At 44.0% G+C, this 25,502-nt stretch overlaps 1 protein-coding gene across 1 annotated transcript in view; it reads left to right on the top strand.

Moving 5' to 3' along the window:
- LOC138973128 (DNA polymerase epsilon catalytic subunit A-like) overlaps nt 1-25,502 on the top strand; it is an 83,339-nt gene that overhangs the window by 37,422 nt on the left and 20,415 nt on the right. Inside the window, exons 23-35 of the mRNA XM_070345791.1 lie at nt 727-879; nt 2,518-2,643; nt 3,759-3,847; nt 4,337-4,439; nt 4,673-4,753; nt 5,056-5,184; nt 5,635-5,883; nt 6,341-6,538; nt 18,039-18,171; nt 20,979-21,075; nt 21,894-22,032; nt 23,434-23,540; nt 25,149-25,277. Coding sequence (XP_070201892.1) covers nt 727-879; nt 2,518-2,643; nt 3,759-3,847; nt 4,337-4,439; nt 4,673-4,753; nt 5,056-5,184; nt 5,635-5,883; nt 6,341-6,538; nt 18,039-18,171; nt 20,979-21,075; nt 21,894-22,032; nt 23,434-23,540; nt 25,149-25,277 — 1,733 coding nt within the window. The remainder of the gene's footprint in view (nt 1-726; nt 880-2,517; nt 2,644-3,758; nt 3,848-4,336; nt 4,440-4,672; nt 4,754-5,055; nt 5,185-5,634; nt 5,884-6,340; nt 6,539-18,038; nt 18,172-20,978; nt 21,076-21,893; nt 22,033-23,433; nt 23,541-25,148; nt 25,278-25,502) is intronic.

The raw sequence follows: 25,502 nt of genomic DNA, 5'->3' as shown, positions 1-25,502 counted from the left end.
GGAGGGAGGGAAATTGAGAGAGGGAGGAAGAGGGAGAGAGATAGCGAGAGAGGTAGGGAGGGATAGAAAGAGAGATGGAGGGAGGAAGGGAGGGAGGGAGGGAGAATCATATAGAGAAGAAAAATGTTTGAAACAAAACGTCATAAGGTGACGTCATTATGTCTCGCCTTATCAAATGACGTCATTTGTGTGTTCTAAACTTTAAATTACGTCATTTGTGAGTTCTAAACTTAAAATGACGTCTTTTCTGTATGAGTCGTCTGAAAGAATTTTGAAACTACCATTGTACGAAAATTGGGAAACCCTTGGACTTACTTGGTTTTGTCAAAACATTCATGCACACTTAAAAAGTTGTTTTTGGTTGTGGACTTACCTGTTCATATCTGCTTATCTAAGCACTCTAAAAAGTAGAAATTAACACAAAAGATGCGCATTGATTTCTTCTTTTTGATGAACAAAAAATATCATTTTTGAAAAAAATGGACTTACTCGGTTTTGTCAGCACACGGCAGATCTTCCCCCTTTCCCCGTCGCGATATAACCCTTCGTGGTTGAAAACGACGTTAAACACCAAATAAAGAAAGAAAGAAAGATCGTCTGTTCTGTGGTAGAAGAGAATTTCTGCATTCTAGGACTTTATGGTGAAGTATCAGGGAAAGGCTCTTTCGGTACTTCACATATAATTTACTAGGGGACAGTGAACACACAAGGTTTTCTACTCGTCAGGGTTTTGAGGTGAAGCGGCGTGGAGAGCTGCAGCTGATCAAGATTTTCCAGTCGTCCGTGTTCGAGGCTTTCCTGAAGGGCGGCACTCTGGAGGAATGCTACAAGTCTGTGGCCAAGGTCGCGGACTACTGGCTGGACGTTCTGTACAGCAAGGTCAGTACGCTAGTACAGTGGAAGCCCTCATTTAGGATCCCCTAATTCAAGACTCCCTCCTTTAGAAAATTCAAGGGAATCTAAATTGCATGGGTGGGATTCTTCCGGTATATGCCGGAAATCCGGATTCGTAATGTCTGTGGTGACGGTTTTTTGGTTGTTAATTATACAGATCCTTCAGCGTCTGGGGGCCCCAACCCTTAACATTCTGCAGGATTCATCACATTTTTCAGTCCCACCCATGAAATTGTTGTACTTGAGGCTTCAAAAGGGTTGGTAGGTCTGTACAAGAGTAAGTGGAATTATGTGAAACAAATTTCCTAGCAACTGAGAGAACAACACGTATTGTAATTCAATCAAGTTGGCGTTTTAATGAAACAGATCCTGTGATTGGTCAGAATGCCCCAACTCATTAAAAATTACCGGTCATTAATTGTCGATAACCACTCGCTAAAAAAGCCATTAACCACCTGCTGGCGAAGCGCATTGATACAGCCTCAACTAGTCTCGGTTAGCTTTGAGGGTCATTTTACAAGTAGGAAATATGAAGGCCAATGAAATACCAAGACCATAAGGTATGCGAAGTGATGACGTCGAATACGTGACGTACGTTGATGCATGAATTCTTCCGGACTACGTCAGTCAATTCCAAAGATCGCTTTTGTGATGAAAAGAATTTGTTTTAGAGTTTGCTGTCCAGAAACCCGTCAAAAAAGAAGGGAAAATGTATGTGAAAGAAAACAAAACAGGAGCAGAGTAATAAGATAGGAATACAGAGACATATTTCTTGGGACTTGAACCCTTGCAGGTAGGTGGACTGAAAGTAGTGTGTGAACAGAACAGAACCAATTCTGTCTGTTTACCATCGCATGAAAGCAGGAAAGAGATCGTCGTCAGATTGAATTACAATAACATTAACATGCTTCCATTTGAAACTTCTCGGTCTTCATCGTGGATTGACGCCCTCCCAAAGTCTAATTGAAGCCCTCCGTCGTTTCGCTCCGTCGGGCTTCAATTAGCTTTGGTCGGGCGTCAATCCACCATGACGACCTCGAAGTTTCAAATGGAAGCATGTTAATGTGTAATTAAAATGAACAAGACACTTGAATTCTCCAAGGATTTGCACATTTTTATTTAGAGCGATCCCTTTGCTTGTTAGATTTGATCGTTGGCCATCTGCCTCATTTGGTTATGGTTCTCGCTGTTGTGTAAGTTTATGTGCAACTTTAGTGATCAGTGGTTTGTTTAGTGCCATATGGAGAAAATTATGTTGTCTGTATCTACTTTAGATGTTTAACAGATAGTGTTCGCAATTGTGTTTTTTTGGTACTGTTCTAATGATGTTTTTACAAGAGCAGAGGTTTGCCTTGTGCTGGAGTTTTTTGTTAAGAAAGTGTAAAAATTAAGATGAAATGCAATTTGTTTAAAGTTGTGTCAAAGAGAGAGTAGTTTTGATTTCTACGTGACAGAGGTTTCGTCTTGTGAGAAAAGTAAAGCTGCATTGCACATTGAGTGCGTCTTCTTACAGCCACAATTTTTTCTCCGTTTACTTGTAGCTTTTGATATTGTTTCTCCCCTTTTCCAGTATGTTTCTATCATAGACAAAAGCATTAATATGTGAACGTGTTGACCATGCAGGCAGCCAACATGCCAGACTCGGAGCTGTTTGAGCTGATCGCCGAGAACCGCAGCATGTCCAGGAAGCTGGAGGATTACGGACAGCAGAAGTCAACGTCCATCAGCACAGCCAAACGTCTGGCTGAGGTGAGTTCTGTGTGTACTGTGGCACCTGTGGCACCTACAATCTGGTCTGAGTCCTATGTGATTATGCGTGGCCTGTGCACAATTTGAGCAAAAATCTGCACATCTGAGAACAAAGGGGCGTAAGCGCTGTAAATGTATGCAACATGAGCAAAAAGAGTGAGAGTTACTCAGTGTGTGTATGTCTCTCTCTCTCTCTCTCTCTCTCTCTCTCTCTCTCTCTCTCTCTCTCTCTCTCTCTCTCTCTCTCTCTGTCTCTCTCTCTCTCTCTCTCTCTCTCTCTCTCTCTCTCTCTCTCTCTCTCTCTCTCTGTCTCTCTCTCTCTCTCTCTCTCTCTCTCTCTCTCTCTCTCTCTCTCTCTCTCTCTCTCTCTCTCTCTCTCTCTCTCTCTCTCTCTCTCTCTCTCTCTCTCTCTCTCTCTCTCTCTCTCTCTCTCTCTCTCTCTCTGCCTGAATGACTGTGAGTGTATGTTAGTGTTAGCATACAGGTATGGTAAAACCAATCAATCAATCAATCAATATGAGGCTTATATCGCGCGTATTCCGTGGATACAGTTCTAAGCGCAGGGATTTATTTTTTCTTTTTCTTTTTTCTTTTTTTCTTTTTCTTTTTTTTTATGCGATTTATTTATACCGTGTGAGATGAAATTTTTTTACACAATACATCACGCATTCACATCGGCTAGCAGATCGCAGCCATTTCGGCGCATATCCTACTTTTCACAGCCTATTATTCCAAGTCACACAGGTATTTTGGTGGACATTTTTATTTATGCCTATACAATTTTGCCAGGAAAGACCCTTTTGTCAATCGTGGGATCTTTAACGTGCACACCCCAATGTAATGTACACGAAGGGACCTCGGTTTTTCGTCTCATCCGAAAGACTAGCACTTGAACCCACCACCTAGGTTAGGAAAGGGGGGAGAAAATTGCTAACGCCCTGACCCAGGGTCGAACTCGCATACGCAGAACCATACGCAGAACCAGTCTCCTAGCTCCTCAGAGAATAACAAGCACTGAAATGAACAAGTGACTTTCATCCTCTTTATTTTTGCAAATCTGCACAAGAGGGGATACAACTGATAAGCTATGTATCTGTTTGAACATGTATTTTCAGTTCCTGGGAGATCAGATGGTGAAAGACGCAGGTCTGGCTTGCCGCTTTGTCATTTCCAAGAAACCAGATGGCGCCCCTGTCACCGAAAGGTACGGCGTTTGGACAGAGATAGAGATAGAGAGACTGGCAGCTGGACAGACAGACTGACAGACAGACTAGGAGCATAGGGTGCCCAAGATAAAAGAGGAGGAAGAGAAAAGAAATGAGGAACAATGATGATTTTACGTAAACTTTGTCAATCAGCTTTCGTAGTGTGTGTGTGTGTCTCTGTGTGTCTGAATGACTGTGAGCGTATGTTTGTGTTTGCATACATGCATGGTAAAAACAGTAACCATGGGAAGGCACTGTTGTCTTTACCTTTGAAATGTCAACCTTTTCATAGATGGTCTTCTTGAGAAAGGGAAAAACTCATGCATTACTTCAGGTTTTAAGAATTAAAGTTTATGGAACGTTTAATGTATAGAATCTGTCAGTCTTTCAGTGGAGAAACAAGATACTTGACAGATGAATAATTATGACGGGTGATGACTTATCTAAATATGAATTTTCTCCCTATGTTTCTTTTTTTTTTATTACAGGGCCATTCCACTTGCCATCTTCCAAGCAGAGCCCAGCGTCAGGAGACATTTTCTGCGCAAGTGGCTGAAGAGTGCTGATAGCAGCGAATTCGACATCAGAGAGGTCAGTTTCTACAAGTGGTCATCGTTAGACAGGTGGTCGTTATGGAAAGGTCAATTAATTAGAAAAAAAGACTTGTTTGGAAACATTTGGGGTTGTCGTTTTAATGGGCAGGTGTTTAATATCAAGAGGTGGTTGCCAATGTTGGTTCGACTGTAGCAACTGATTGTTGTACGGTTTTGTTGTGAGGCACTACTTGCTTTTGAAAACTCTTGGCTTTCTTTGTCGTGTTCCAGATTCTTGACTGGGACTACTACGTGGAGAGACTGGGTGGCACCATCCAGAAGATCATCACCATCCCTGCTGCTCTGCAAAGTGTCAGTCTTTTTGTCTCTGTTACATTCAATAAAAATCTTATATTTGTAAAAAAAAAAACCCACCCTATTTACCTTCCCCTCAACACTCCCAGTGATGGGATTTGTATCCGGATTCGCAGTAGATGCACATTTTCTGTCAAGCTAAACACATAGAATAGCCTACTTTTCATGTCCAAATTATTATTTATAGAAATGTTTCAGCTTCAACAGCCCAGTAAACACTTTTCTTTCTATCCCAGTCCCATCCTAGCATGTTGTGCGTGGCATTCTAAGTGAATTAGTGAGAGATGTTGGTATTGCAGGTGTCGAATCCTGTTCCCAGAATTGTGCACCCTGATTGGCTGAGGAAGAAGATGCTGGAAAGAAACGACGTATTCAAACAGAAGAAAATCAGCGAAATATTCGCTCCTCAGCAACGCAAGGCCATCAACGTGAGTCGTGTAGAGGATGTTATGAAAGTGTGTGTACGTGTACATGTGTATATGTGTGTGTGTATGCATGTTTGTATACGTGTGTGTATACGCATGTGTGTGTGTGTGCATGTATACATGTGTTTGTGTGTACTGATGTTTGAAAGATCTATGTCCCGGTTCTTGTGTGTATGTGTGTGTGTGTACTGATGTTTGAAAGATCTATGTCCCGGTTCTTGTGTGTGTGTGTACTGATGTTTGAAAGATCTATGTCCCGGTTCTTGTGTATGTGTGTGTGTGTGTACTGTTTGAAAGATCTATGCCATGGTTCTCTACAATAATGCACAACTTAAATCATTTCCGCATATAAATATTGGCTGGATGAAAAATTACTGAGTAAGGAGAAGCCTCACCATGCATGCAAAATAACGGTGTTCCTGTGACTGTAGTAGATCTCTTCTTACAACACAGGTTGCAGAAGCGTGTGAAGACGGCGCTGACGACACCACAGACACTCCCTCATCACAGACACCGGCTGTCAGAGACATCGAGGACACGGGTGGCCGCACACAGCTACCCACAGGACCCAGAGTGGCCGTGTCACTCAAGCGGAAACGCGACCAGGCTGGCCTGGACAGCCAAGGGGGATCGCAGAATTCTGACTTGTCGCAGACATGGAGGGAAGCGTTGGGGCCTCCCCCGCCCATGGGGACCACCAAGGTATGTCTTCTGAACATGAGCTGAGAAGATAAGGATTGAAAGAGAATGATTCTTACATGGGTGGGATTCTTCCGGTATATGCCGGAAATTCGGATTCGATTATGTCCTTTTTTTCTTCTCTCTTTTGTGTGTGTGTGTGTGTGTGTGTGGTGTGTGTGTGTGTGTGTGTGGTTGGGTTGAGGTTCAGGATTCATGACATTTTTCAGTCCCACCCATGTTCTTAAAAGTGGAAGTAAACTAACTGCTTCTGTGAACAGAACAAATATCTTGAGACAACAAGTTCTTTAAATGAAGGAAGACCTAAATACTAAAATAGGGTGGTTTGTACTGTATCATGTTGATGGTTGTGGGGGATGTGTATGTGTGCTTGCCTGCCGGCCTGCCTGCGTGAGTGTGTGTTTGCACATGTGTCAGCCCCAAACACTCACTCTAACGTGCTGATTTGTTCCCCACACAGGAGGCGCGCAAGGTGTGGGTGACGTACCACAAGAAGAAGTGGTCGCTACAGGCCCTGGAGCGGCAGGAGAGGAAACGCAGGCGAGTGGACGCAGGCGACTTCCCTGTGTCGGGTGCCGTCAGACCTTCCAAGGGTCTCGGGGGTTTCTTGAGGCGTACTGCGCGCAGCATGATGGATATGCCTTGGCAAGTTGTTCAGGTATGTGCGTGTATCTGTGTGAGTAACGCGGGGACCGTGCTTTTGTGAATTTGATTTTGGGGGGTGTCTGTGTTGTAGGTACCACTGTACAGACACTACCTTATGTAAAATCAATCTGTTTGTTGAATATGGTAGGGAAATGAGTGGCCATTACACTCATATAGTCGGTTTTACAGTAAACGGTCTCATCACAAAGATGTGCAATCAAACACATCTGCATAGTTTTTATGACGGGAGTATATATGTGCACGTCCTAGATACTGGGAAATACTATGGGTTGTCAACTTTGAATGACTGTCACAATATCTCTGAGCAATGGATGACAAAGGGGATGCTTTGATGTCAAAGGGGATGGATTTGACTTACTGTAACAACCAAGTTTGGGTTTCCAAACATTGCTGTGGGTTTTAAACGATTTAATTTTTAGCCAAAATGCCCCCAAAACAGCACCTAAAACTGGGACAAAAATACACCAGTCTGTGTTGCAGCTGTACATAATGGAGAATAAAGCTCTGTGAATTTTATTGTGATGTTTATGGGTCAGCTGAAGGATTATTCTCGACATACACACTCAAGAATTACATCCATTTTTCTTCTTCTGGGAGTTTGATCGGTGAAGAAAACGCGTTATCGTGCGTTACATTGGTTTCCAGTTTCGACGTCAGTACGAAGTATGATCCCCCCTACACGGGAACCCTTCAAATAGTTCACTTTTAGGATTTAATCATTTCAAAGACATTTTCTTTTCATAAAACAACACAGCGTTATGAAACCCTTTCATCTGAGCTTTTAATCACAGATGTTGGTAACCTACTCCTCTTTCGTTTTTTTCAGTAACGCACGACAACGCAGCCAGCGTTAACATGTAGTCTCGGTTGTCCCGTGAAAGTCGTGCGTTGGACCAAAACAGCCCAGTGGAAATTTCCACTGATGACGTTTTGACACGGGTCACGTGAATACTAACTGAGAATTTAATCACATATTCTTACTCCAATTCTTATGAATGCATTGACTTTAGTCCCACATGCTAGATGTCGAAAAACCTCTCAAATTACCTGCCCTTAGTAGGGTGGTAACCAAGCTAAAAGCGACGCCATAGCCGTTGCTATGGCCTGACCTTGCTCGGTTACCCATAACACCCTGCGCACCACGTGAGCGCCAGCATCCGTAATAATCATTCTCGACTTTCGACAACACACGGTGGACGTGTCCGAATTTCGCTCTCACTTTTGGCCTTCACATGCCTGCTTGTCCGTGAGACTAGCCGGTTTCCTGTGGGTCTACCTGTCCGTCTACCTTTTGGTGAGATCTTTCCTGTTTATGTTTGGTTGAGTGGTGTTAGCTTTGTGTTGAACATGCACGCAGAAGTTTTTTGTTCTGGGTGACTGTTTTTCGCCGGTCTTAAAATGGCCGACAACAAAGCTAAACTCGGCGCGAGACTGGAAGGTGGCAAAGCTCTTAGCCTGGTTTAGTAACTATTCCTAAGAGTAGCCTAAGAACTTTGATTTGCCTATTATGCGGGTCGTAGATCCGTCAAACAGCACTTCTTTTTATGTTCCTATCCCTCCGAGGGTGGGTTCAGTTCTTTCACAGCTCGCTTCCCCTGTTGGGGTTAATCAGCCTTTAGGCTCCTTATAGACTTTTTGTTGGATCGTCGTCGGTGCGACTGATGGGGGGGGGAGTAGCCGTGTGGCTATTCTTTCCCCTTTCTCTGTGTAAGAGGAATCAGTCAATGTCTTCCTTTTGGGGGGACTTAACGATGTTTTGTGTCTATATTCTCGGCTGTTTCAGGCGCGATCGGCGGTTCCCGCCCTCCCGTTTCGTCAGCTTCGCACTGTGGCCTAGTGCAAATGGCCTGTTCGGTTCAGCCCGTTTTTTGCCTCTGGTGGCTCTGGGCTGTTCTCGAGCACCCCTTCCTTTTAGGAGGGGGGGCCTGCTCCCTGCCTGCGTCTAACCACTCTGATTACCGCCGGTACTTCACAGTGTGTTACGCAGCCCCCCGCCATTGGGGGGGGATAGGGGGGCGCTCCTGCGTCGCACCGTCGCCTGGTGCAAACGGCCAGCTCGGTTCAGTCCTTTCTGCCACTGGTAGGCTGGGTTGTTCGCGAGCACTCTCTCCGTAAGGAGAGGGGGTCTGCTTCCTCTCTTTCTCTTCCCGCTCAGCTTGCTTTTAGCACTGCTGCGGTGGGAAGTCAGCTCTCTCCCCTGGTGGGAGAGGGAGAGGGGGGGCATGGTAAGTCGCAGCCTGGCCTTGGCCATCCCTGTCCCATTGGGGGCGGGGGGGCTGCTGCTTCCTCTCTTTTCTCTTCCCGCTCGGCTTGCTTTTAGCACTGCTGCGGTGGGAAGTCAGCTCTCTCCCCGGGTGGGAGAGGGAGAGAGGGGGCTCGGTAAGTCACAGTCTGGGCTTGTCCCACTCTGCCCTTTGCGGGCAGGGGGCTGTGTTAGCTTCCCACCCTTTCCCGCCCCCCGGGCGCGTTGGGGTGGCGGCTTTCCAGGCTACGTTACATACCCCTTCTCTGCTCCATTTGGGGCAGGGTGGGGGGGTGTCAGTGGCTCACTCTTTCCCGCCCGCTGGGCAGGATCGGGTGGGGGCTGGAGCAGCGTTCCACCCTGTCCCTCCCTCTGGGTCGGACGGGGTGGGCGCTGTTGGACTGTCTTCACAGTCTGTGCCTCTATTGTCCTGGCCCGACAGTCGTCCTCCTCCCCTATCGGGTTGTGTGGTCGGTGGGCTATAGGATTACGGCAGGTGGACGGAGGGGGGTCGGCCGTTTTTCGGTTCGTCTCTCTCCGTCGCTCTTACTGCTGCGACGAGCCACCCCCCTCCTCATCTGGGGGTGGCTTGGCTCAGGCCTTGCTACACAGTGGGGGTGCTATGTACGGCTTTCCAGGCTACCTTACATACTCCTTCTCTGCTCCGTTTGGGGCAGGTGGCTGTGTTAGCTGCCCGCGCTTGTCGCGGGTAGCGGTCGCGAAACAATGAGCTTGACTCTCTTTTGTTCTCGGCAGGGTGTCTCGCACAGTGGTCAGGGAACAATGAGCTTTGCTCCGTTTTGTTCTCTGCACGGGCTGTGCCGGCTGGCTACATGGTCAGGCGGGGACAGAACGTTCCCTTTCTCTCCAGTCTCCCATTCTTTGTGTTCACAATGATCTGCAGGGACTCGGCTTTAGTATCGCCTGGCCGGTGGTCATTGTCCGTAGCCAGCGTAGGTCACCCCCCCCCCCCTCCTAGGGGTGGGTGAGTGATAGGGCTACTTGACTTCGGCAGGTGGACGAGCGAGGATCGGCCGTTTACGGCCGTTTCTCTGTTTCAGTCCTTACCCCGTCTTGGGGTTACGGCTGTGCTGGACCGCCCCCCTCCCCACTTGGGGTGGGTTGTGGTCATACCAGGTAGTCTGGTTCTTAGCACTGAGATGCTTCTCTCGCACAGCGGGTGGGGTAAGACGCGCCGGGCCCGGCTTTGTCTTGCTTCTCCACTCTCTCTTCTTCTTGGCAGAGATCTGTGCCAGTTACCAACCCCTCTTCCCCCCACCTCTTGTTCAGGTGGGCGGTTTTGGGTTGGCAGTCAGAGACTGATCACGCTTTTCATCCACACTCTTGGCGGGTTATTGGCAGGAGATTTAGTGCGCGACCTCCCCTGCCTCCCCTCCTTTTGTGTTTTACACAACTGGTGGTTAGGTTCGGACTTCTTGTTTAAGGAGGGGGAGTGTATAGGGTTGCCTACTGATTGTAGGCTTCCCATACATAGAGCGGCTGCTGTTGCAGTTTACTTTGGCCCGGATAGGTTGGGGGTGTCTCTCTTCCTTCCTCTTCCGGGATGCCTTTGGGTTTTCACAGGCTTTCTCGCAATTTGTTTCATTTGCTGAGTCTGCGGTGATTGCCTGCCACATGCCACACTTTTTGGCTTGATCCGCACCTTAGGATAGTGGTCTTCAGCCTACACCTTTCCCGCTGCTTTTTACGCAGGGGACTGCTGGCTTCGGGGTTTCAGGCTGCTTCGTCCTCACTTTTAGTGCGGAAGAAGATAGCAGGGAATTTTTCAGGCTCAGGGTCTGATCCGGACTTTTTTATGGCCAGGGGTTAGTTTCTGGCTTCTCTTACAGACCACAGGGAACATGGAGTTTTCATGATATTACTCCTCCCTCTCCTCTCTGGAGGAGATAGGATGGCATGGTTTGGAGTTTTTTGCTTTGGCTGAGACTCTCTTCTGTGTTTTCTTATAGGCAATTTTATCCTCCCGGAACGCTCTTTTGAGTTAGGGAGGATGCCTTGGATAAGGCTTTAGCCAGGCTGCTGGCAGCTTGGGCTAGGGTCGTCACGGAGCGGAGTGGTTTCTCTGTGACGTTTTAGGCCCACACTGTTTTGGCTTGGTGTGATCTCCTTCCTTTACAAGGGGTTTGATTTCATGCTGGTTGCAGGAAGCTAGGGTCAGGCTTTTTCGGGGGTTGTTGAAACCTACTCAATAGCTGGAATCTTTCCCTTCCTTCTTGGACCTCTGGCAGCGCATTTAGGCGCTCCCAGTTGCAAAGGGGTGTTTTGGTTCAGTGTCTCCTCCCTCTCTGCGGGAGGTGGGTCGGCATGGGCTAGAGCTTTCAGCTTTGGCTGAGATTTTCCTCGGTGCTCTCACATGAGCTTTCCTTCTGTGTTTCTGCACACAGGAAAGGGCTCGGTTTCTGGGGGTGTTGGTCTCTGGACTTTCTCGGGGGCTGGTTGAGCTTTTTCAAGGTCAATCAGCTTGTCAGCTGCACTTTCTTTTGGTGTTGAACCAGGTTTTTTGCCTGGTGCTCTCAGTAACCAGGCTAAATTCCGAGCTGTCCTTATCCCAGGTTTTTTACCTGGGCATGCTGTTCGACTTTGTCTCTTGGAAGGTTATTCTTCACACAAGAGAGAATAGGGAGGCTATAAGCTCTTTTCACTGCCAGACTGGCACGAGAGCAGGCCTCTGCGGGGTCTTTAGACCCGATCTTCGGTCGGACGGTATCGATAGCTATACTGGCTCTCTAGTCTTTCCTCAAGTTTTTTGGGGGGTTCGGCCTCTCAGGTCTGGGACATGAGGGTCCTCCTCCAGAGTGGGTTCCTCCACTCGGGAAGGTGGCTGGAATCCTTTTGGGTCGCTCAGGGGACTTTTTTCCCTAGCTCTGTTTCCCCCTGGACTTAGACCGCTTTTTGGATGCGTTTTCGTCTAGATGGGGCCTGCAATGGTGATTGCAGTCTTGAGGCTGTGATGTAGACGTGAATCCTTGGGCTTCTCTTTTGCCTGAGGTTAGGAGCAGTGGCTCTTAGTCTACTAGCCTTTCCTTTTTTGCTATTTACAGGCATGGCCTGTTGCATTCGGGCAATTCTTCTGTTGCTTCTTATGTGAACTAGCTGGGGTGAGCAAGTTCTCGCTCCCTGTCAGACAGAGTATAGGGGATTCTGATTGGGTTTCACACTAAATCGTTTTTCTCAGGGGAATTTCTCCCCGGCCAGCTCTGCGATCTGGCCGACTCGCTCAACAGGTCCTTTCAGGGCTTGCACAGGGGTTGGCCCTTCTGCTGACGGGTCTGGAGGCGTGCTGTTTGTGTTTTAGATCATGGGTTCTGACTCTGGTCTTTGGGAACGAAGCATATATTTCCTCCACTTTATCTGTGTATGCTCCTTTTTTGGCCCCCTTGGCCAATTGGGGATTTAGAGCGGGGGTGCAACTCCTTAGCGCCCCTCTCTCAAGCCAGGTGGTTTTTCACCTCTGTTTCAGTTTTTGGCTTTGGGCAGCTGGGCCTCTTCTTTGAGGTTCCGGCTTATCGGCTATCTCAGCTGTTTTGAAACAAATAGGCCTCTCTTCTGTTGCTCATGGCGCTCTTGTCGGCATGATCAAGGGACCTTGTTTTACGAGGTTTAGAGGCTCCCCCTTGTTTAGCGCGTGGGACTTTGTTCTACTTACTCTGGGCCTCAGCCCTATAGGGCGGTGAGGCGCATGCGTTTTTGGGGTTTGCCAGAGGATGTAGCCTTAGGGCTTTTGGTTCCGTTTGTTCACGGTTTTTGGCCAGGTTTTGGGGTTTCAGAAACCTGGTCAATATCCTCTGGTGTTTGATTCCCTCCTCTTGGGAGGATTATCGCTCCGGGAGATTCGGATTTTCTAACTGTCTGGTTGGACTTTTTTAATCCCTTTTTTGACGTTACTGTCTTTTGGAACCACGAGCTTTAGCTCAGGTTCTTATTGCTTTTCAATGGAGCGAAAGAGACGTCTTTTATTTGTCTCTCTCTAGGGGCGCTGCTACATTCATAGGACAGTCCTATGAGTGGTGCGTTCCGAACAGGGGGGGGGGGGGGGGCGTTCAGTCCTCCCTCTATTCCTTTTCAGGCGTTCGGGAGTCTGGTGTTCTTCTCTGGCTGGTGGTGTTCCTCTCGCCTATGCGAGGTTTGCCAACAGCTCGGGTACAGATTTTGTGCTTCTTTTATTGCCGTGTTGCGTTCTGGTCGCCTAGGCGAAGCTTTGCAAACGGCTTACTGGAGATCAGATCGATGGGCTAAAACCAGAACCAATTACCTCAAAATAACCTGTTTTGCAACTTTATAGTTATTTGACTTATTGTAACATGATTCTCACTTTCTGTAAAGGATTCTTGAAAATCTTTGCGTATTTATAAGTCATAATTTGTTCTGGCTCCAAGCATTTCTCCTGCTCATCTTGGAAGCAGAACCCTCTAACTCCATCCAGGTTGGAAGCAGAACGTGCTAAGTTCAGTTTAGTCTGTTCTGCTACTGAGGCCTGTGGGGAAAGGGGAGTGTTTCACAGCGAGCCAGATGCAGCCATCGTCACCTGACCTCTTCTGCTTGCTGTGTCACAGTCATTTTTCCTGTTCACAGCGCAGCCAGATAAGCGCACATTAGCGATAGTGGTATCTGGTCTTGACCCTTTCTGTGTGGTGTAGGATTTCCTCCAGCACACAGAATAGTGTAACTAGCAGTAGTAGAGTCTGCTGTTGACAGAAAAAGGAATTTGATAGACTGTGGGAACTAAAACAGGTCAGTGACACCTGTCAAGTGTCAGTATCCGAATTCCTGACTCCGGATGTACAGGGTTGAAACACAATTAACTTTCCTGTGAAAAAGAGTGAATGACGAATGAATTGGAAAAGATGCAGTCCCTTGATATTGAGGGAGGAGGGTGGTAATAAGGGGGTTGGGGCCGGGGAGGGGGTTGGTGGTAAAGTGGGTGCAAGGGGTGGGGTGGGGTGGGGGGGGGGGGGGGGGGTGGTGTCCTAAACTGACAAAAGGATGGTCCACTTTCTGAAAACACTGGAACAGAGAACAGCTCTCTGCCATTTTTACATCTGCTGCACAGTCAATTTGGCTGTTGCTCGAGTCAGGACACAGATTCAAGTGAGTATCTTCAAGTATTATGTTTTTCCCCATTTGAACAGACCATAAAAGCTGAAATTCAGATTCCTTTTTTAAATATAGGGGATTAACCTTCTGATTCAGTCTAAATCCTGTATCTGCAAACTGATTCCTAGCTTTTTGTGTTTTGTTTTCCTAATTGTAAAACACAGGCAGGTAAATGTGTTTGTTTCAGCGTGAATGTTCTTGCGCGCTTGTGTGTTTGTTTGTGTCAGTGTGTGTTTGTGTGTGACGGTGTGTACATGTGCTCATGCCTTAATGTTGTAGTGTATCCATGCAGCTCTTTAGTGTTTGTTAAAAAATAAAAAAAATGTAAGTGAGTGTTTACAGTATTTGTGTATGCTTGTAAAGATGGATAGATGAATGATTTGGTTGATGGATTTTGTCAGTTTAATTGACTCTAATATATTTTGTTATTCAGAGGTTATCACAATGTCAAACTGATGAGCATGAGTGGTCAGAGTGTAATCAAGTACTAATGTTTCATTTGTTTGTGTGAATAGAAACACGAAAACTATCCAAAGTTTTAACGCAGAAGCGATAATACGGAGGCAATTACCTTTTTTTTATTATCGGTTAATAATTTTAAAATAGAAGTACATGTAGTAATTGCCTGTTCAAAGGAGATAACATTCATAGTATCCATGTCTTTTGCAGACGCTGTTTGAAAGGAGATGAATCATCAGGCCGTCCAGGCAAGTAAGAAGCACCATGCATTTCAGGAAACTGTCCTTCGGATTCACGGATTACGGTTGCATAATCTCCTTTCTGCCAATGCTAAAAGTGAAACCTGATGACTTTGATGCGTCTCCATTGGCAAAATCTACCCCAAAATATGACGATTGTGCTGTTTCTTCAATCGAAGATCCTTTTGAGAACATGGTGAATGGGGGTTATCCTCCTGTTCGAGTCATGCATCAACTCCAATACTTGCTGATTGTGATTCCACCCCTCAAAAATGAATCAAGCTACCCAACTCCTGTACATCTTTCTCCTGTGTGTGCTTCCACAGTTTCTGTTACAGGTCACATCAGCTTGTAGTATATATGTCAGACACTGCTCCTTTAGGTGAAACTACCACAGCATCTCTTCCATCTGTTTATGGAACCCCAACAAAGAAAATTCTGTCATCGATGAAGGAAGCATCCTATGTGACACCTCATGAGAAGAAGTTCAGCCGAACTTAAAGACTCTGCAACCCGGGACTACGAGAAAAGGAGTGTTCGAAAAGCGAAGACACTCAGAGATGAATTTTACACAGGAATAACTGGTCAAACGGCTAAGACAAAAGCAGTACAGGAGGTCGACTGTTAAAAGTGCAAAATGTGTATTATTTATTTCGACCTTTGTGCACAACATTTTTGTGAAGAGGAAAGTACAACAAAAGGTAAGAATGTCAATTTGTTTTCTTGATAATGAACAGAGTAGCATGCAGTCAGGATCTAAAGCTCGTGATTTTGTTACCATTTGCATTGTGTGGTTAAAATGCGCCTTCAGCCTTGTGTTTATTTGTTTGTTTGTTTGCTTGTTTGCTGCTTTGTTCGTTTGGTTTGTTGTTAGTGTTATTGGGTGTGTAGTTTTGTGCGTAACGCAAAACGATATGAGCTGATACAACATAAGATTACCGTTGGGATTTCTTGAAAAACACAATAAAAAAAAAGTATAATGATTTCAGAGAGAGTTTTGTGTGTGTGTTGTTTTTGTTATGTGTTTTTTTTTCGCTATGAAAAGTACCGGCAATTTAATTTTTATTTATGCGTGTTGCGTTCATTAGGCCACACAATGAATGAATACATGAGTCCTTGATGATATTTTTGCAAGTGACTTGACATTTGTTTGTTTATGACGGTAATAAACTTTGAAAAACGATTTGAACTAATGTGCAGTATAAGCTTTGCTTGGAAGCAGAACATGCTATGTGTGAGGAGGCTGCTTCTGACTGCTGTAGCACAGGCCACAGTGGGGTCTGTGTGGAAGTCAGAAGCAGCTATGGTGCACTGGGCTTTTCTAGCTCCAGAACTGAGAAAAGAGCAGGAGTGTATTCTGGAAGCAGAACAAATTATACCTTTTTTGCATATGAAAAAGTTGTTCAATTAAATTGATTACTAGTGTGCATGACCAGTGTTTCCTCTAAGTCAAGTGTGTAAAATATGAGGGCTACAATCCTGTGTTTACTATTTTTTATAAGGGGTTGAAATCTTCAAGTGGCCATTTCTCAAAATGGTGGAAATCCAGATAGATGGTTCTGGTTTTAACCCATCGAGATGTTGTGTTCATCGGTTTCTATCTTCGGGATATCTCCTGCACGCGGCTTGATGGCTCCAGTTCATTGCTGGTTTTAGTTGCTGCAGGGCAGGTTCTTACAAGGACATAAGTAGGTTCCCTCCACCTTTAGGAGGAATCTGCATTCATAAGAATTGGAGTAAGAATATGTGATTAAATCGAAAATTTTTAATTAAATTTTGATTTAATATAATATACTTACCCAATTCTTATAGTTAATACCCTCCCATCCGTCCCCGCTGGATTATGTCCTTGGGGGTTTGTTTGACTAATAGTCTCGAATGATTATTACGGATGCTGGCGCTCACGTGGTGCGCAGGGTGTTATGGGTAACCGAGCAAGGTCAGGCCATAGCAACGGCTATGGCGTCGCTTTTAGCTTGGTTACCACCCTACTAAGGGCAGGTAATTTGAGAGGTTTTTCGACATCTAGCATGTGGGACTAAAGTCAATGCATTCATAAGAATTGGGTAAGTATATTATATTAAAATTTTCGATTTTGCTACAAACACGCGTCGGTTTCCGGTTTTTGGAATGAAACGCACGCTCGATGTCATCGTATCCTCACTGTTCGAACGCCGATTTCGAATCACAGTAGGCCTTCCCAACTGTTTGATGGTAACTGAAGTCTTCCCTAATGATTTTGATACGTAGTCATTGTTACTGTTTCCAATATTTATAAGAATAAAGCAAGATACAATGCATATTTCAAGCCACAAGCATGCTCACAAGTGGCGCCATGTTGAAATGTTCATTTCTTCTGTAACATACGATCGGACAATGCACTTATTTAACAACTGTTTTAAGAGCATGTTAAAAACTATTTTGCATTCTCTTTTATATGCTTTCTGAAAGAACTGAGTGCTTTGTTTCACTTTTATTGGGTTTTACTAAATGATGTTATTCCTGTTGTGCGCTACGAAGAACCGGAAGTTTACAGCGAAAGCAAGGTCAGATCGTTTCGTGTGAAACGCACACAAGCTTCGCTCGATGTTTTAGTATGAGACAAGCACAAACACACACAAAATATGCGCCTAAAGCAACATTGCCTTACTTATTGTTACTCACTGTATTTAATTTTAGGGATTCTTGATTAACTGATCTTTTGTGTAGCTTGATTTCTTAACATTACGTGTTATGGTTTCCATGTAACTCACGCCAATATTCTCTCTGCATACTTACTATCAGTGAGCACACTACCAAAATTTTTTACTTGCTAAAAAGTATCTATCTCATCTCAAAACAGAAAGGGGTAACATGAATGCAAATGGCTTGCTATGACTGACAAGTGAAACTTTTGTCCCTGGAAATTGCGTGGGTTACGGTTTCCACTTTAGTCTCATATCTGGCCACCTTATACTTACCAATAATTTTAAACTTTTCTGCACAAAGCAGTTATATATTAATATTGTCTACATGCCATAAGCAATCAGTGAAATAAAATTCCTTTTGTTGGAGATAAAAGCCCAAAGTGGAAACCATGTAACCCACGACATCAAACGTACTACACGCATATACATGCCGTTTCTTGAATAATGCTTAAACATAAGGCCTTCTCATTGATGAATTAATTTGAAGGACAGTCTGTTGTACGTGAAAAAGTGTTTTTTACTCCATTTAGTCATGCTTTTTTTTCTGGTGTCCATGTCCCATAGTTGTGACCCAGTATCTAGGATGTGCACATATGGGTCGACTTTGTCAACGCCAAGCATTTTGTTGGTGCATCTGTGACTGTATGATCTAGGCCTGTCGCTGTGCTTTCTTTAACTGCTTTCAGCCCTTTATTTTGACAATTTGATGATTTCACACTGGGATAACTATGTATCTCTGTACACGGACAGCTGATGGAGACCGGGCAGCCAGGGACGTTCAAACTGTGGGCTCTGATTGGCTCAGACCTCCACGCCATGAAACTGCAAGTTCCCCGCATCTTCTACGTCAATCAGAAAACTCCCAAGGAGGGAGAGGGATCAAGTGAGGATTGAAAAAATATATATATATATATTAATAGTATTTATTTATCATTTATATTTTTGTTAATAATTGTCTTCATTATTCTTCTGTCTTCCACCTTTTCACCTTAGAATGATTTCAATTTTGAGTGATCAATAACTGTTTTCTGTCCTATTTTCATTTACTTTCACTATACTTTAGGGTCTTGTTTTAGAACTTTTTGCAGCCTTTCTTTCTGTATCGATCGAACAATAGATTTCTTTTATTTGAGCTTTGTGACGTCAGAGGCTGACTAAAACTTCAGTGGCTGGCCGAGACTGTGCATTTGGCCGTAAGCAAGAAAAATAATTCTAACATGGATCAGTACATAAATGTTATTTGTATTTGTGAGCACAATATGACATTTGAAACAGATCTTAACAGTTATTGTTCAACGTGACTGCTAGCAGTGTCTCATAGAAGAATGACGGTAGAGTGGAACCCCCCTTTTAAGACGTCCCCCAATTTAACCCCTTCACTGCCACAGTATAACAGCATTTTGGTATTGTGGTGCGCCAGGACAAATTTCGCTTTCTTCGGTAGGTTCACTAATCTGTTCACTGCTCAATCATTTATTGAGATATCTCTTAGATCTTTGGCATGTGGTTTGCTTACACCCTTGGCTATTATCTGATAACATGATCATTGGACTTTGTTTGTGATTGTTATAGTAACAAGAGGCGAAGCCATCAAGGCTCACGTAAGAAATCGACAAACAGTAACACAAACTCAATCACTCCGTCACACATACACACACACACACACACACACACACACACACACACACACACACACACACACACACACACACACACACACACACACACAGTAAGCATAGGTGAAACTATGCAAGAAAGCGAGACCCTGGATCTGCCAAGAAGTCTCGGCCCGCTCACAATAACAATGACCGAGACTTTCAGTAATTCCTTTGCGTGACGTCTAACCCTCTTACGTCATAATGTGACGTCTTCAAATAGTTTCTATCACACACGTCGAACACTTTTGACCGAGACTGACGTAATCCATAGACTCGGAAATGTTAAAGTTTCTACCACAGACATACACACATACATACATACATACATACATACATACGCACGCACAGACAGACAAAGTTTATCATCGCATAGGCTACACTTACGTGGAGCCAAAAATCGATATAATGACCATTTTTGTCAAAAATTACAGTTTCCAAACTTTCACACACACACACACACTGCAGCACGTAAAACCGCAGAAAACACAGCTAAAACTGGTGTCAAACATCAGGTACTCACATTACAGCCCATAACAGTATTCTTCTGTGTGGTAATCCATAAATCACTTCTTGTAGAGCTTCCAGAACACTGTATCATTTGAAAACAGGTCTACGAGTTGATGTCCGACTTTCGGCCGCCATTTTGAATCTTATAGATCGGAAAAAAACTTCTAAAAATGTTTTTACCACGTGGTACTAACTTATCTGAACGGTCAATGGGAAAGAACTGTGTTTAAACCCCTACAAGAAGTTGGACAGTGGTTACCTCCCATTTAGTTTTCACAAATGTCCTGAAAAGTGCTGATATAAATGCCACGCACGTACCTAGTACGTGTATGGGTGTATGACAAACCAAACATGACCACGTACCTAGTACGTGCTGGGCGGTGAAGGGGTTAAGACTCCCTCCTTTTTAAGACCCTTCTTTCTCAGATGTTATGTTCATAGCCGCTGTAAATTTACCTTCATTTTAAGACTCCCTCTATTTTTAGACCTGATTTTCTAAGAGTTTTCAAGGTTGTAAAAGGTGGGTTCCACTGTCGCCATCTGTGTCAAATGTCATGTTTTGGTCCAAAAGGTGGGTTCCGCTGTCTCCATCTGTGTCAAATGTCATGTTTTGGTCCAAAAGGTGAGTTCCACTGTCTCCATCTGTGTCAAATGTCATGTTTTGGTCCAAAAGGTGGGTTCCACTGTCGCCATCTGTGTCAAATGTCATGTTTTGGTCCAGTAGGTGGGTTCCACTGTCGCCATCTGTGTCAAATGTCATGTTTTGGTCCTAAAGGTGGGTTCCACTGTCTCCATCTGTGTCAAATGTCATGTTTTGGTCCAAAAGGTGAGTTCCACCGTCTCCATCTGTGTCAAATGTCATGTTTTGGTCCAAAAGGTGGGTTCCACTGTCTCCATCTGTGTCAAATGTCATGTTTTGGTCCAGTAGGTGGGTTCCACTGTCGCCATCTGTGTCAAATGTCATGTTTTGGTCCAGTAGGTGGGTTCCACTGTCGCCATCTGTGTCAAATGTCATGTTTTGGTCCTAAAGGTGGGTTCCACTGTCGCCATCTGTGTCAAATGTCATGTTTTGGTCCTAAAGGTGGGTTCCACTGTCGCCATCTGTGTCAAATGTCATGTTTTGGTCCTAAAGGTGGGTTCCACTGTCGCCATCTGTGTCAAATGTCATGTTTTGGTCCAGTAGGTGGGTTCCACTGTCGCCATCTGTGTCAAATGTCATGTTTTGGTCCAAAAGGTGAGTTCCACTGTCTCCATCTGTGTCAAATGTCATGTTTTGGTCCAGTAGGTGGGTTCCACTGTCTCCATCTGTGTCAAGTGTCATGTTTTGGTCCAAAAGGTGAGTTCCAATGTCGCCATCTGTGTCAAATGTCATGTTTTGGTCCTAAAGGTGGGTTCCACTGTCTCCATCTGTGTCAAATGTCATGTTTTGGTCCTAAAGGTGGGTTCCACTGTCTCCATCTGTGTCAAATGTCATGTTTTGGTCCAAAAGGCAGATAGCGTACAATATAGTGATGTATGTCCTCAGTGTGGCGCAAGGTGCAGAAGATCTTGCCGAGGTCCCACCCCGTGCTGAGCCTGTACGAGTACTCCGTGCCAGAAAACATCTACCGCAACCACATCAAGTAAGTATCAGTGGCTGAAAGTGACAGAAATGTTTTAAGTAGCTGCCTGAATGGCGGGATAAAAACGGTCATACACGTAAACACCCACTCGTGCAAAAAATGAGTGAACAAGGGAGTTTCAGCTCATGAACAAAGAAGAAGATTTCAAGTATGAAAATGAAAGAAAGGAAGTTGTGCATTAATAACAAAACTGCACATTTGCACAAGAAGGGGCACAACACACATGTATCAACAGCAAAACATCAGACATTCAAAGTAATCAACAGCAAAACATCAGACATTCAAAGTAATCAACAGCAAAACATCAGACATTCAAAGTAATCAACAGCAAAACATCAGACATTCAAAGTAATCAACAGCAAAACATCAGACATTCAAAGTAATCAACAGCAAAACATCAGACATTCAAAGTAATCAACAGCAAAACATCAGACATTCAAAGTAATCAACAGCAAAACATCAGACATTCAAAGTAATCAAAAGCAAAGCCACGCATGTACACCAGTAACACGTTTTTACACAAACATCACAGCAAAACGTTGCCGGTACAAAAATAACTGAGACCCTCTCCCCAACTCTGTGTTGCAATTAACTTTGAAAAGCATTGTGTTGAAAAGAGTTTTATATAAATGGAACTGTAGTCACAACGACCGGCATACACAGAAAGAGAAATTTAACAGTAAAAATAATCTGAAAAGGATAGACAATTAGATTAATAAACCAGTACTTGACAATGGGATGGTAAATAGAAAGAACAAAAAAAGGAATACCGATAGAACCTTGTGAGGGTTAATAGAGGTTTTGACATCGTCTTTCAGCGACATCACAGCAGACCTGTCGTCTCCAGATATCGAGGGTGTGTACGAGACACAGGTACCTCTGGAGTTCCGCGCTCTGGTGGGCCTGGGATGCCTCGTCACGGTCGACCGAGGTTTTGCCAAGATGATGGCCGGCAGGGTGAGACTTTCGTTACTTCTTTTGGCTTCAGCACAAAAAAGGGGCAATGGGGTTGGTATGGGTTAATGGATGGTGGATGCAGATGTGTCTGGGTGTATTATTTTAGACACAGACTTAATGTGTCTTCAATTATGAGGGAAGGCACCAGTTAAAGGACACCAGACAATGGGGGAAGGAGTGTGGGGAGTATTTCCCAAGGCAGCATTTTGTTTTTTTCAAGTTTTTTTTTAGGTACATCCTCAGTCCATTCGTCCATTTTTTTCAAGTAATCCTTCAAACTACACTTTTGCATTGTTATGAAAGAAAAACTGGAAAATTGGACTCGCATGGAAAATCAAGGCTACTGGGAGGGAGGGCTTGAGTATTTTTTTGTATCTTAAATATGTCATCGTTATTTTTGTCATACATGTACATTCTTATTGTGTCAATCACATGCATTTTGGAAGGGCTTCAGTATTTTCACAGAAATGTCATTTTTGACTCACATGCGAAGCAAAAGTGAGTCTATGTACTCACCCGAGTCGTCCGTCCGTCCGTCCGGAAAACTTTAACGTTGGATATTTCTTGGACACTATTCAGTCTATCAGTACCAAATTTGGCAAGATGGTGTATGATGACAAGGCCCCAAAAAACATACATAGCATCTTGACCTTGCTTCAAGGTCAAGGTCGCAGGGGCCATAAATGTTGTCTAAAAAACAGCTATTTTTCACATTTTTCCCATTTTCTCTGAAGTTTTTGAGATTGAATACCTCACCTATATATGATATATAGGGCAAAGTAAGCCCCATCTTTTGATACCAGTTTGGTTTACCTTGCTTCAAGGTCAAGGTCACAGGAGCTCTTCAAAGTTGGATTGTGTACATATTTTGAAGTGACCTTGACCCTGAACTATGGAAGATAACTGTTTCAAACTTTAAAATTATGTGGGACACATGTTATGCTTTCATCATGAGACACATTTGGTCACATATGATCAAGGTCAAGGTCACTTTGACCCTTATGAAATGTGACCAAAATAAGGTAGTGAACCACTAAAAGTGACCATATCTCATGGTAGAAAGAGCCAATAAGCACCATTGTACTTCCTATGTCTTGAATTAACAGCTTTGTGTTGCATGACCTTGGATTTTGGTAGGAAAAATGTGTAAAGCAGTTCTTAGTGTATGATGTCATTGCTAGGTTTAGCTGAAGGTCAAGGTCATGTAAAGGTCAAGCATGTGAGTCGTATGGGCTTTGCCCTTCTTGTTATCTTTGTCATGTGGTACATTCTTATTGTGTCAATCATCTGTATTTTGAAAGGGCTTGCATATTTTCAGAGATAAGTTGTCTTTATGTTCGTCATGTGGTACATTATAATTGTGTCAATCACATGCATTTTGTTTGGTTTTGTGTGCTACAGGAGACGGACACGTTTGAGCTTGACAACCTGGAGTTTCGCACCCTGGCCCAGTTCCCTTACCTGGAGCCTGGCTCCATGAAGCACATCTACCTCTATCACCATGTCTGGTACGTTGCTGTTACCAGGCCTCGGTCTTCCGTCTTGTATGGATCTGACGCATTGTTATACCAGCCACATGGGTGGGATTCTTCCGGTATATGCCGGAAATCCGGATTCGATTATGGCCTTATTTTTCTCTCCTCTTTTGTGTGTTTTTGTGTGTGTGTGTTTTTTTTTGTTCGGTTCAGGATTCATGACATTTTTCAGTCCCACCCATGGAGCCAAAAGAAAAACTTGTGTTTGTCCTACATTCAGATAATGAAGTTGTATTGAATTGAATTGTTCAGACTCGAGGCCGGTTGAATGTCCGATGGCTTTGACATGTACAGACCTGTTTACCCTTACGATTTTGGCGTAATTTATTACGATTTTCTGCAAAAAATACGCCATTCCGCTATCCGTGTCAAGACTACGATTTTCATAAATAAAAAAATTTAAAAAAAAAATTAATTTTTTTATTTATTTATTTATTTTTTTTTTTATCAATTCACATGTTTGGCATTGTTTTTTTCAATGGCAAAATGGGGTGAAAAAGCACAGGACTGACCAGAGATCATGTCTGTCTGATGAGACGCTGGAGAGCCTTATTCTAGTGGTGAAGTCTCGCCCTCACTCATTCGGCAAGCGCAAGTACAGTAGAGAAGCGCTTGACACACTGAAAAAGGCCTACTACGAGCAAAAGAAAAAGAATCAGTGATGCATGTGCTTTTGATGTGATCTTCTTTGAAATTATGATGACTACAAAAACTGACTGATGTGTTTTGTTTGTAAATGATGGATATATGTGCATGATTGCGTTTCGCAGACACAGTTGTCATGTGCCGCGGCGTTGTAATTGGCGACGAATGCTGGATGATTACTATTTTTGTGCCAGGATTACTATTTTTGGGGCAGAGCATTACTCCAAAACACTTATGGGGGATGTCTTCTAACATCACAATGTTTTGTGGCCGAGACAATTTGACCGATTTATGTTTTGAAGCCCGGTCCAACTGACCTGTTGTCCTCTGTGTCTGGGTACAACACTGGGGATGAAAGTTGACGATTGAAAATCAAGAATCTCTGACCGAATTATTTCCTGATGAGTTCCTTTGGTTAAAAAGTGCATGGGTTTAAAAGTCATGGCGAAAAAAACGTTAAAAACTTTATGCCTTTGGGCAGGTTTTCTAGGATTTGAACATTCGTAACAGTTGTTATGCCTTGACAGTGCGCTGTATCGTTAACTTTTGGATACAAGTAGCCAAGAACATGTCTGAATAACATCTACTGCTGCTTATTAAAATGCAGTGAAACCATCTTAAAATGAACTCTGGGATGTGTCAGTGAGATTCTGCATAAACTTATGGATGTCCTTCAATGGTTAACTTGTGTATCCTGTTAAACCACTAGCCCAAGGCAAAATCTATGAGCTTTGTTTATTTGTTGATATATTTTTATTTTTATTTTCTTCAGAGATAACTTTCTTTGGGAATTCTATCAGTGTCTCCAAACCCTTGTAAATTCGAATGTGCATGTTCAAAATATTCTGCTGAAATTTTGTTTGACATTAATCATACCAGTGCAGTGCAATACTCTTGATTGTGGGATCTGTTTCATCCCTGCCCTTTCCATTTCAGTGGCAACAAGATGCTGTTGGGTGTGTTCTTCCCCATGTCGAAGCGAGGAACGGTGTTTGTTGTGGATACCGTGCGCAGCGACCAGATGCCCAACCTCCAGGCTCTCTTCAACGCAGAGAGAAACACAAAGTAAGTGCAGTAACTTTAACCCCTTCACTGCCACAGTATAACAGCATTATCCGAACGGTCTATGGGAAAGAAATGTGTTTAGAACCCCTACAAGTACTTGGACAGTGGTTACCTCCCATTTAGTTTTCAGAAATGTCCTGAAATGTTGTTGACACAAATCCCACGTATGAGATACGGTTATGGGCATAGGACAAACCGAAAATGACCACGTATTACATACGGGGT

This window comes from Littorina saxatilis, linkage group LG8 (assembly GCF_037325665.1).
Source record: "Littorina saxatilis isolate snail1 linkage group LG8, US_GU_Lsax_2.0, whole genome shotgun sequence".
Lineage (NCBI taxonomy): Eukaryota > Metazoa > Mollusca > Gastropoda > Littorinimorpha > Littorinidae > Littorina > Littorina saxatilis.
This window is presented reverse-complemented; position numbering and strand designations above follow the sequence as displayed.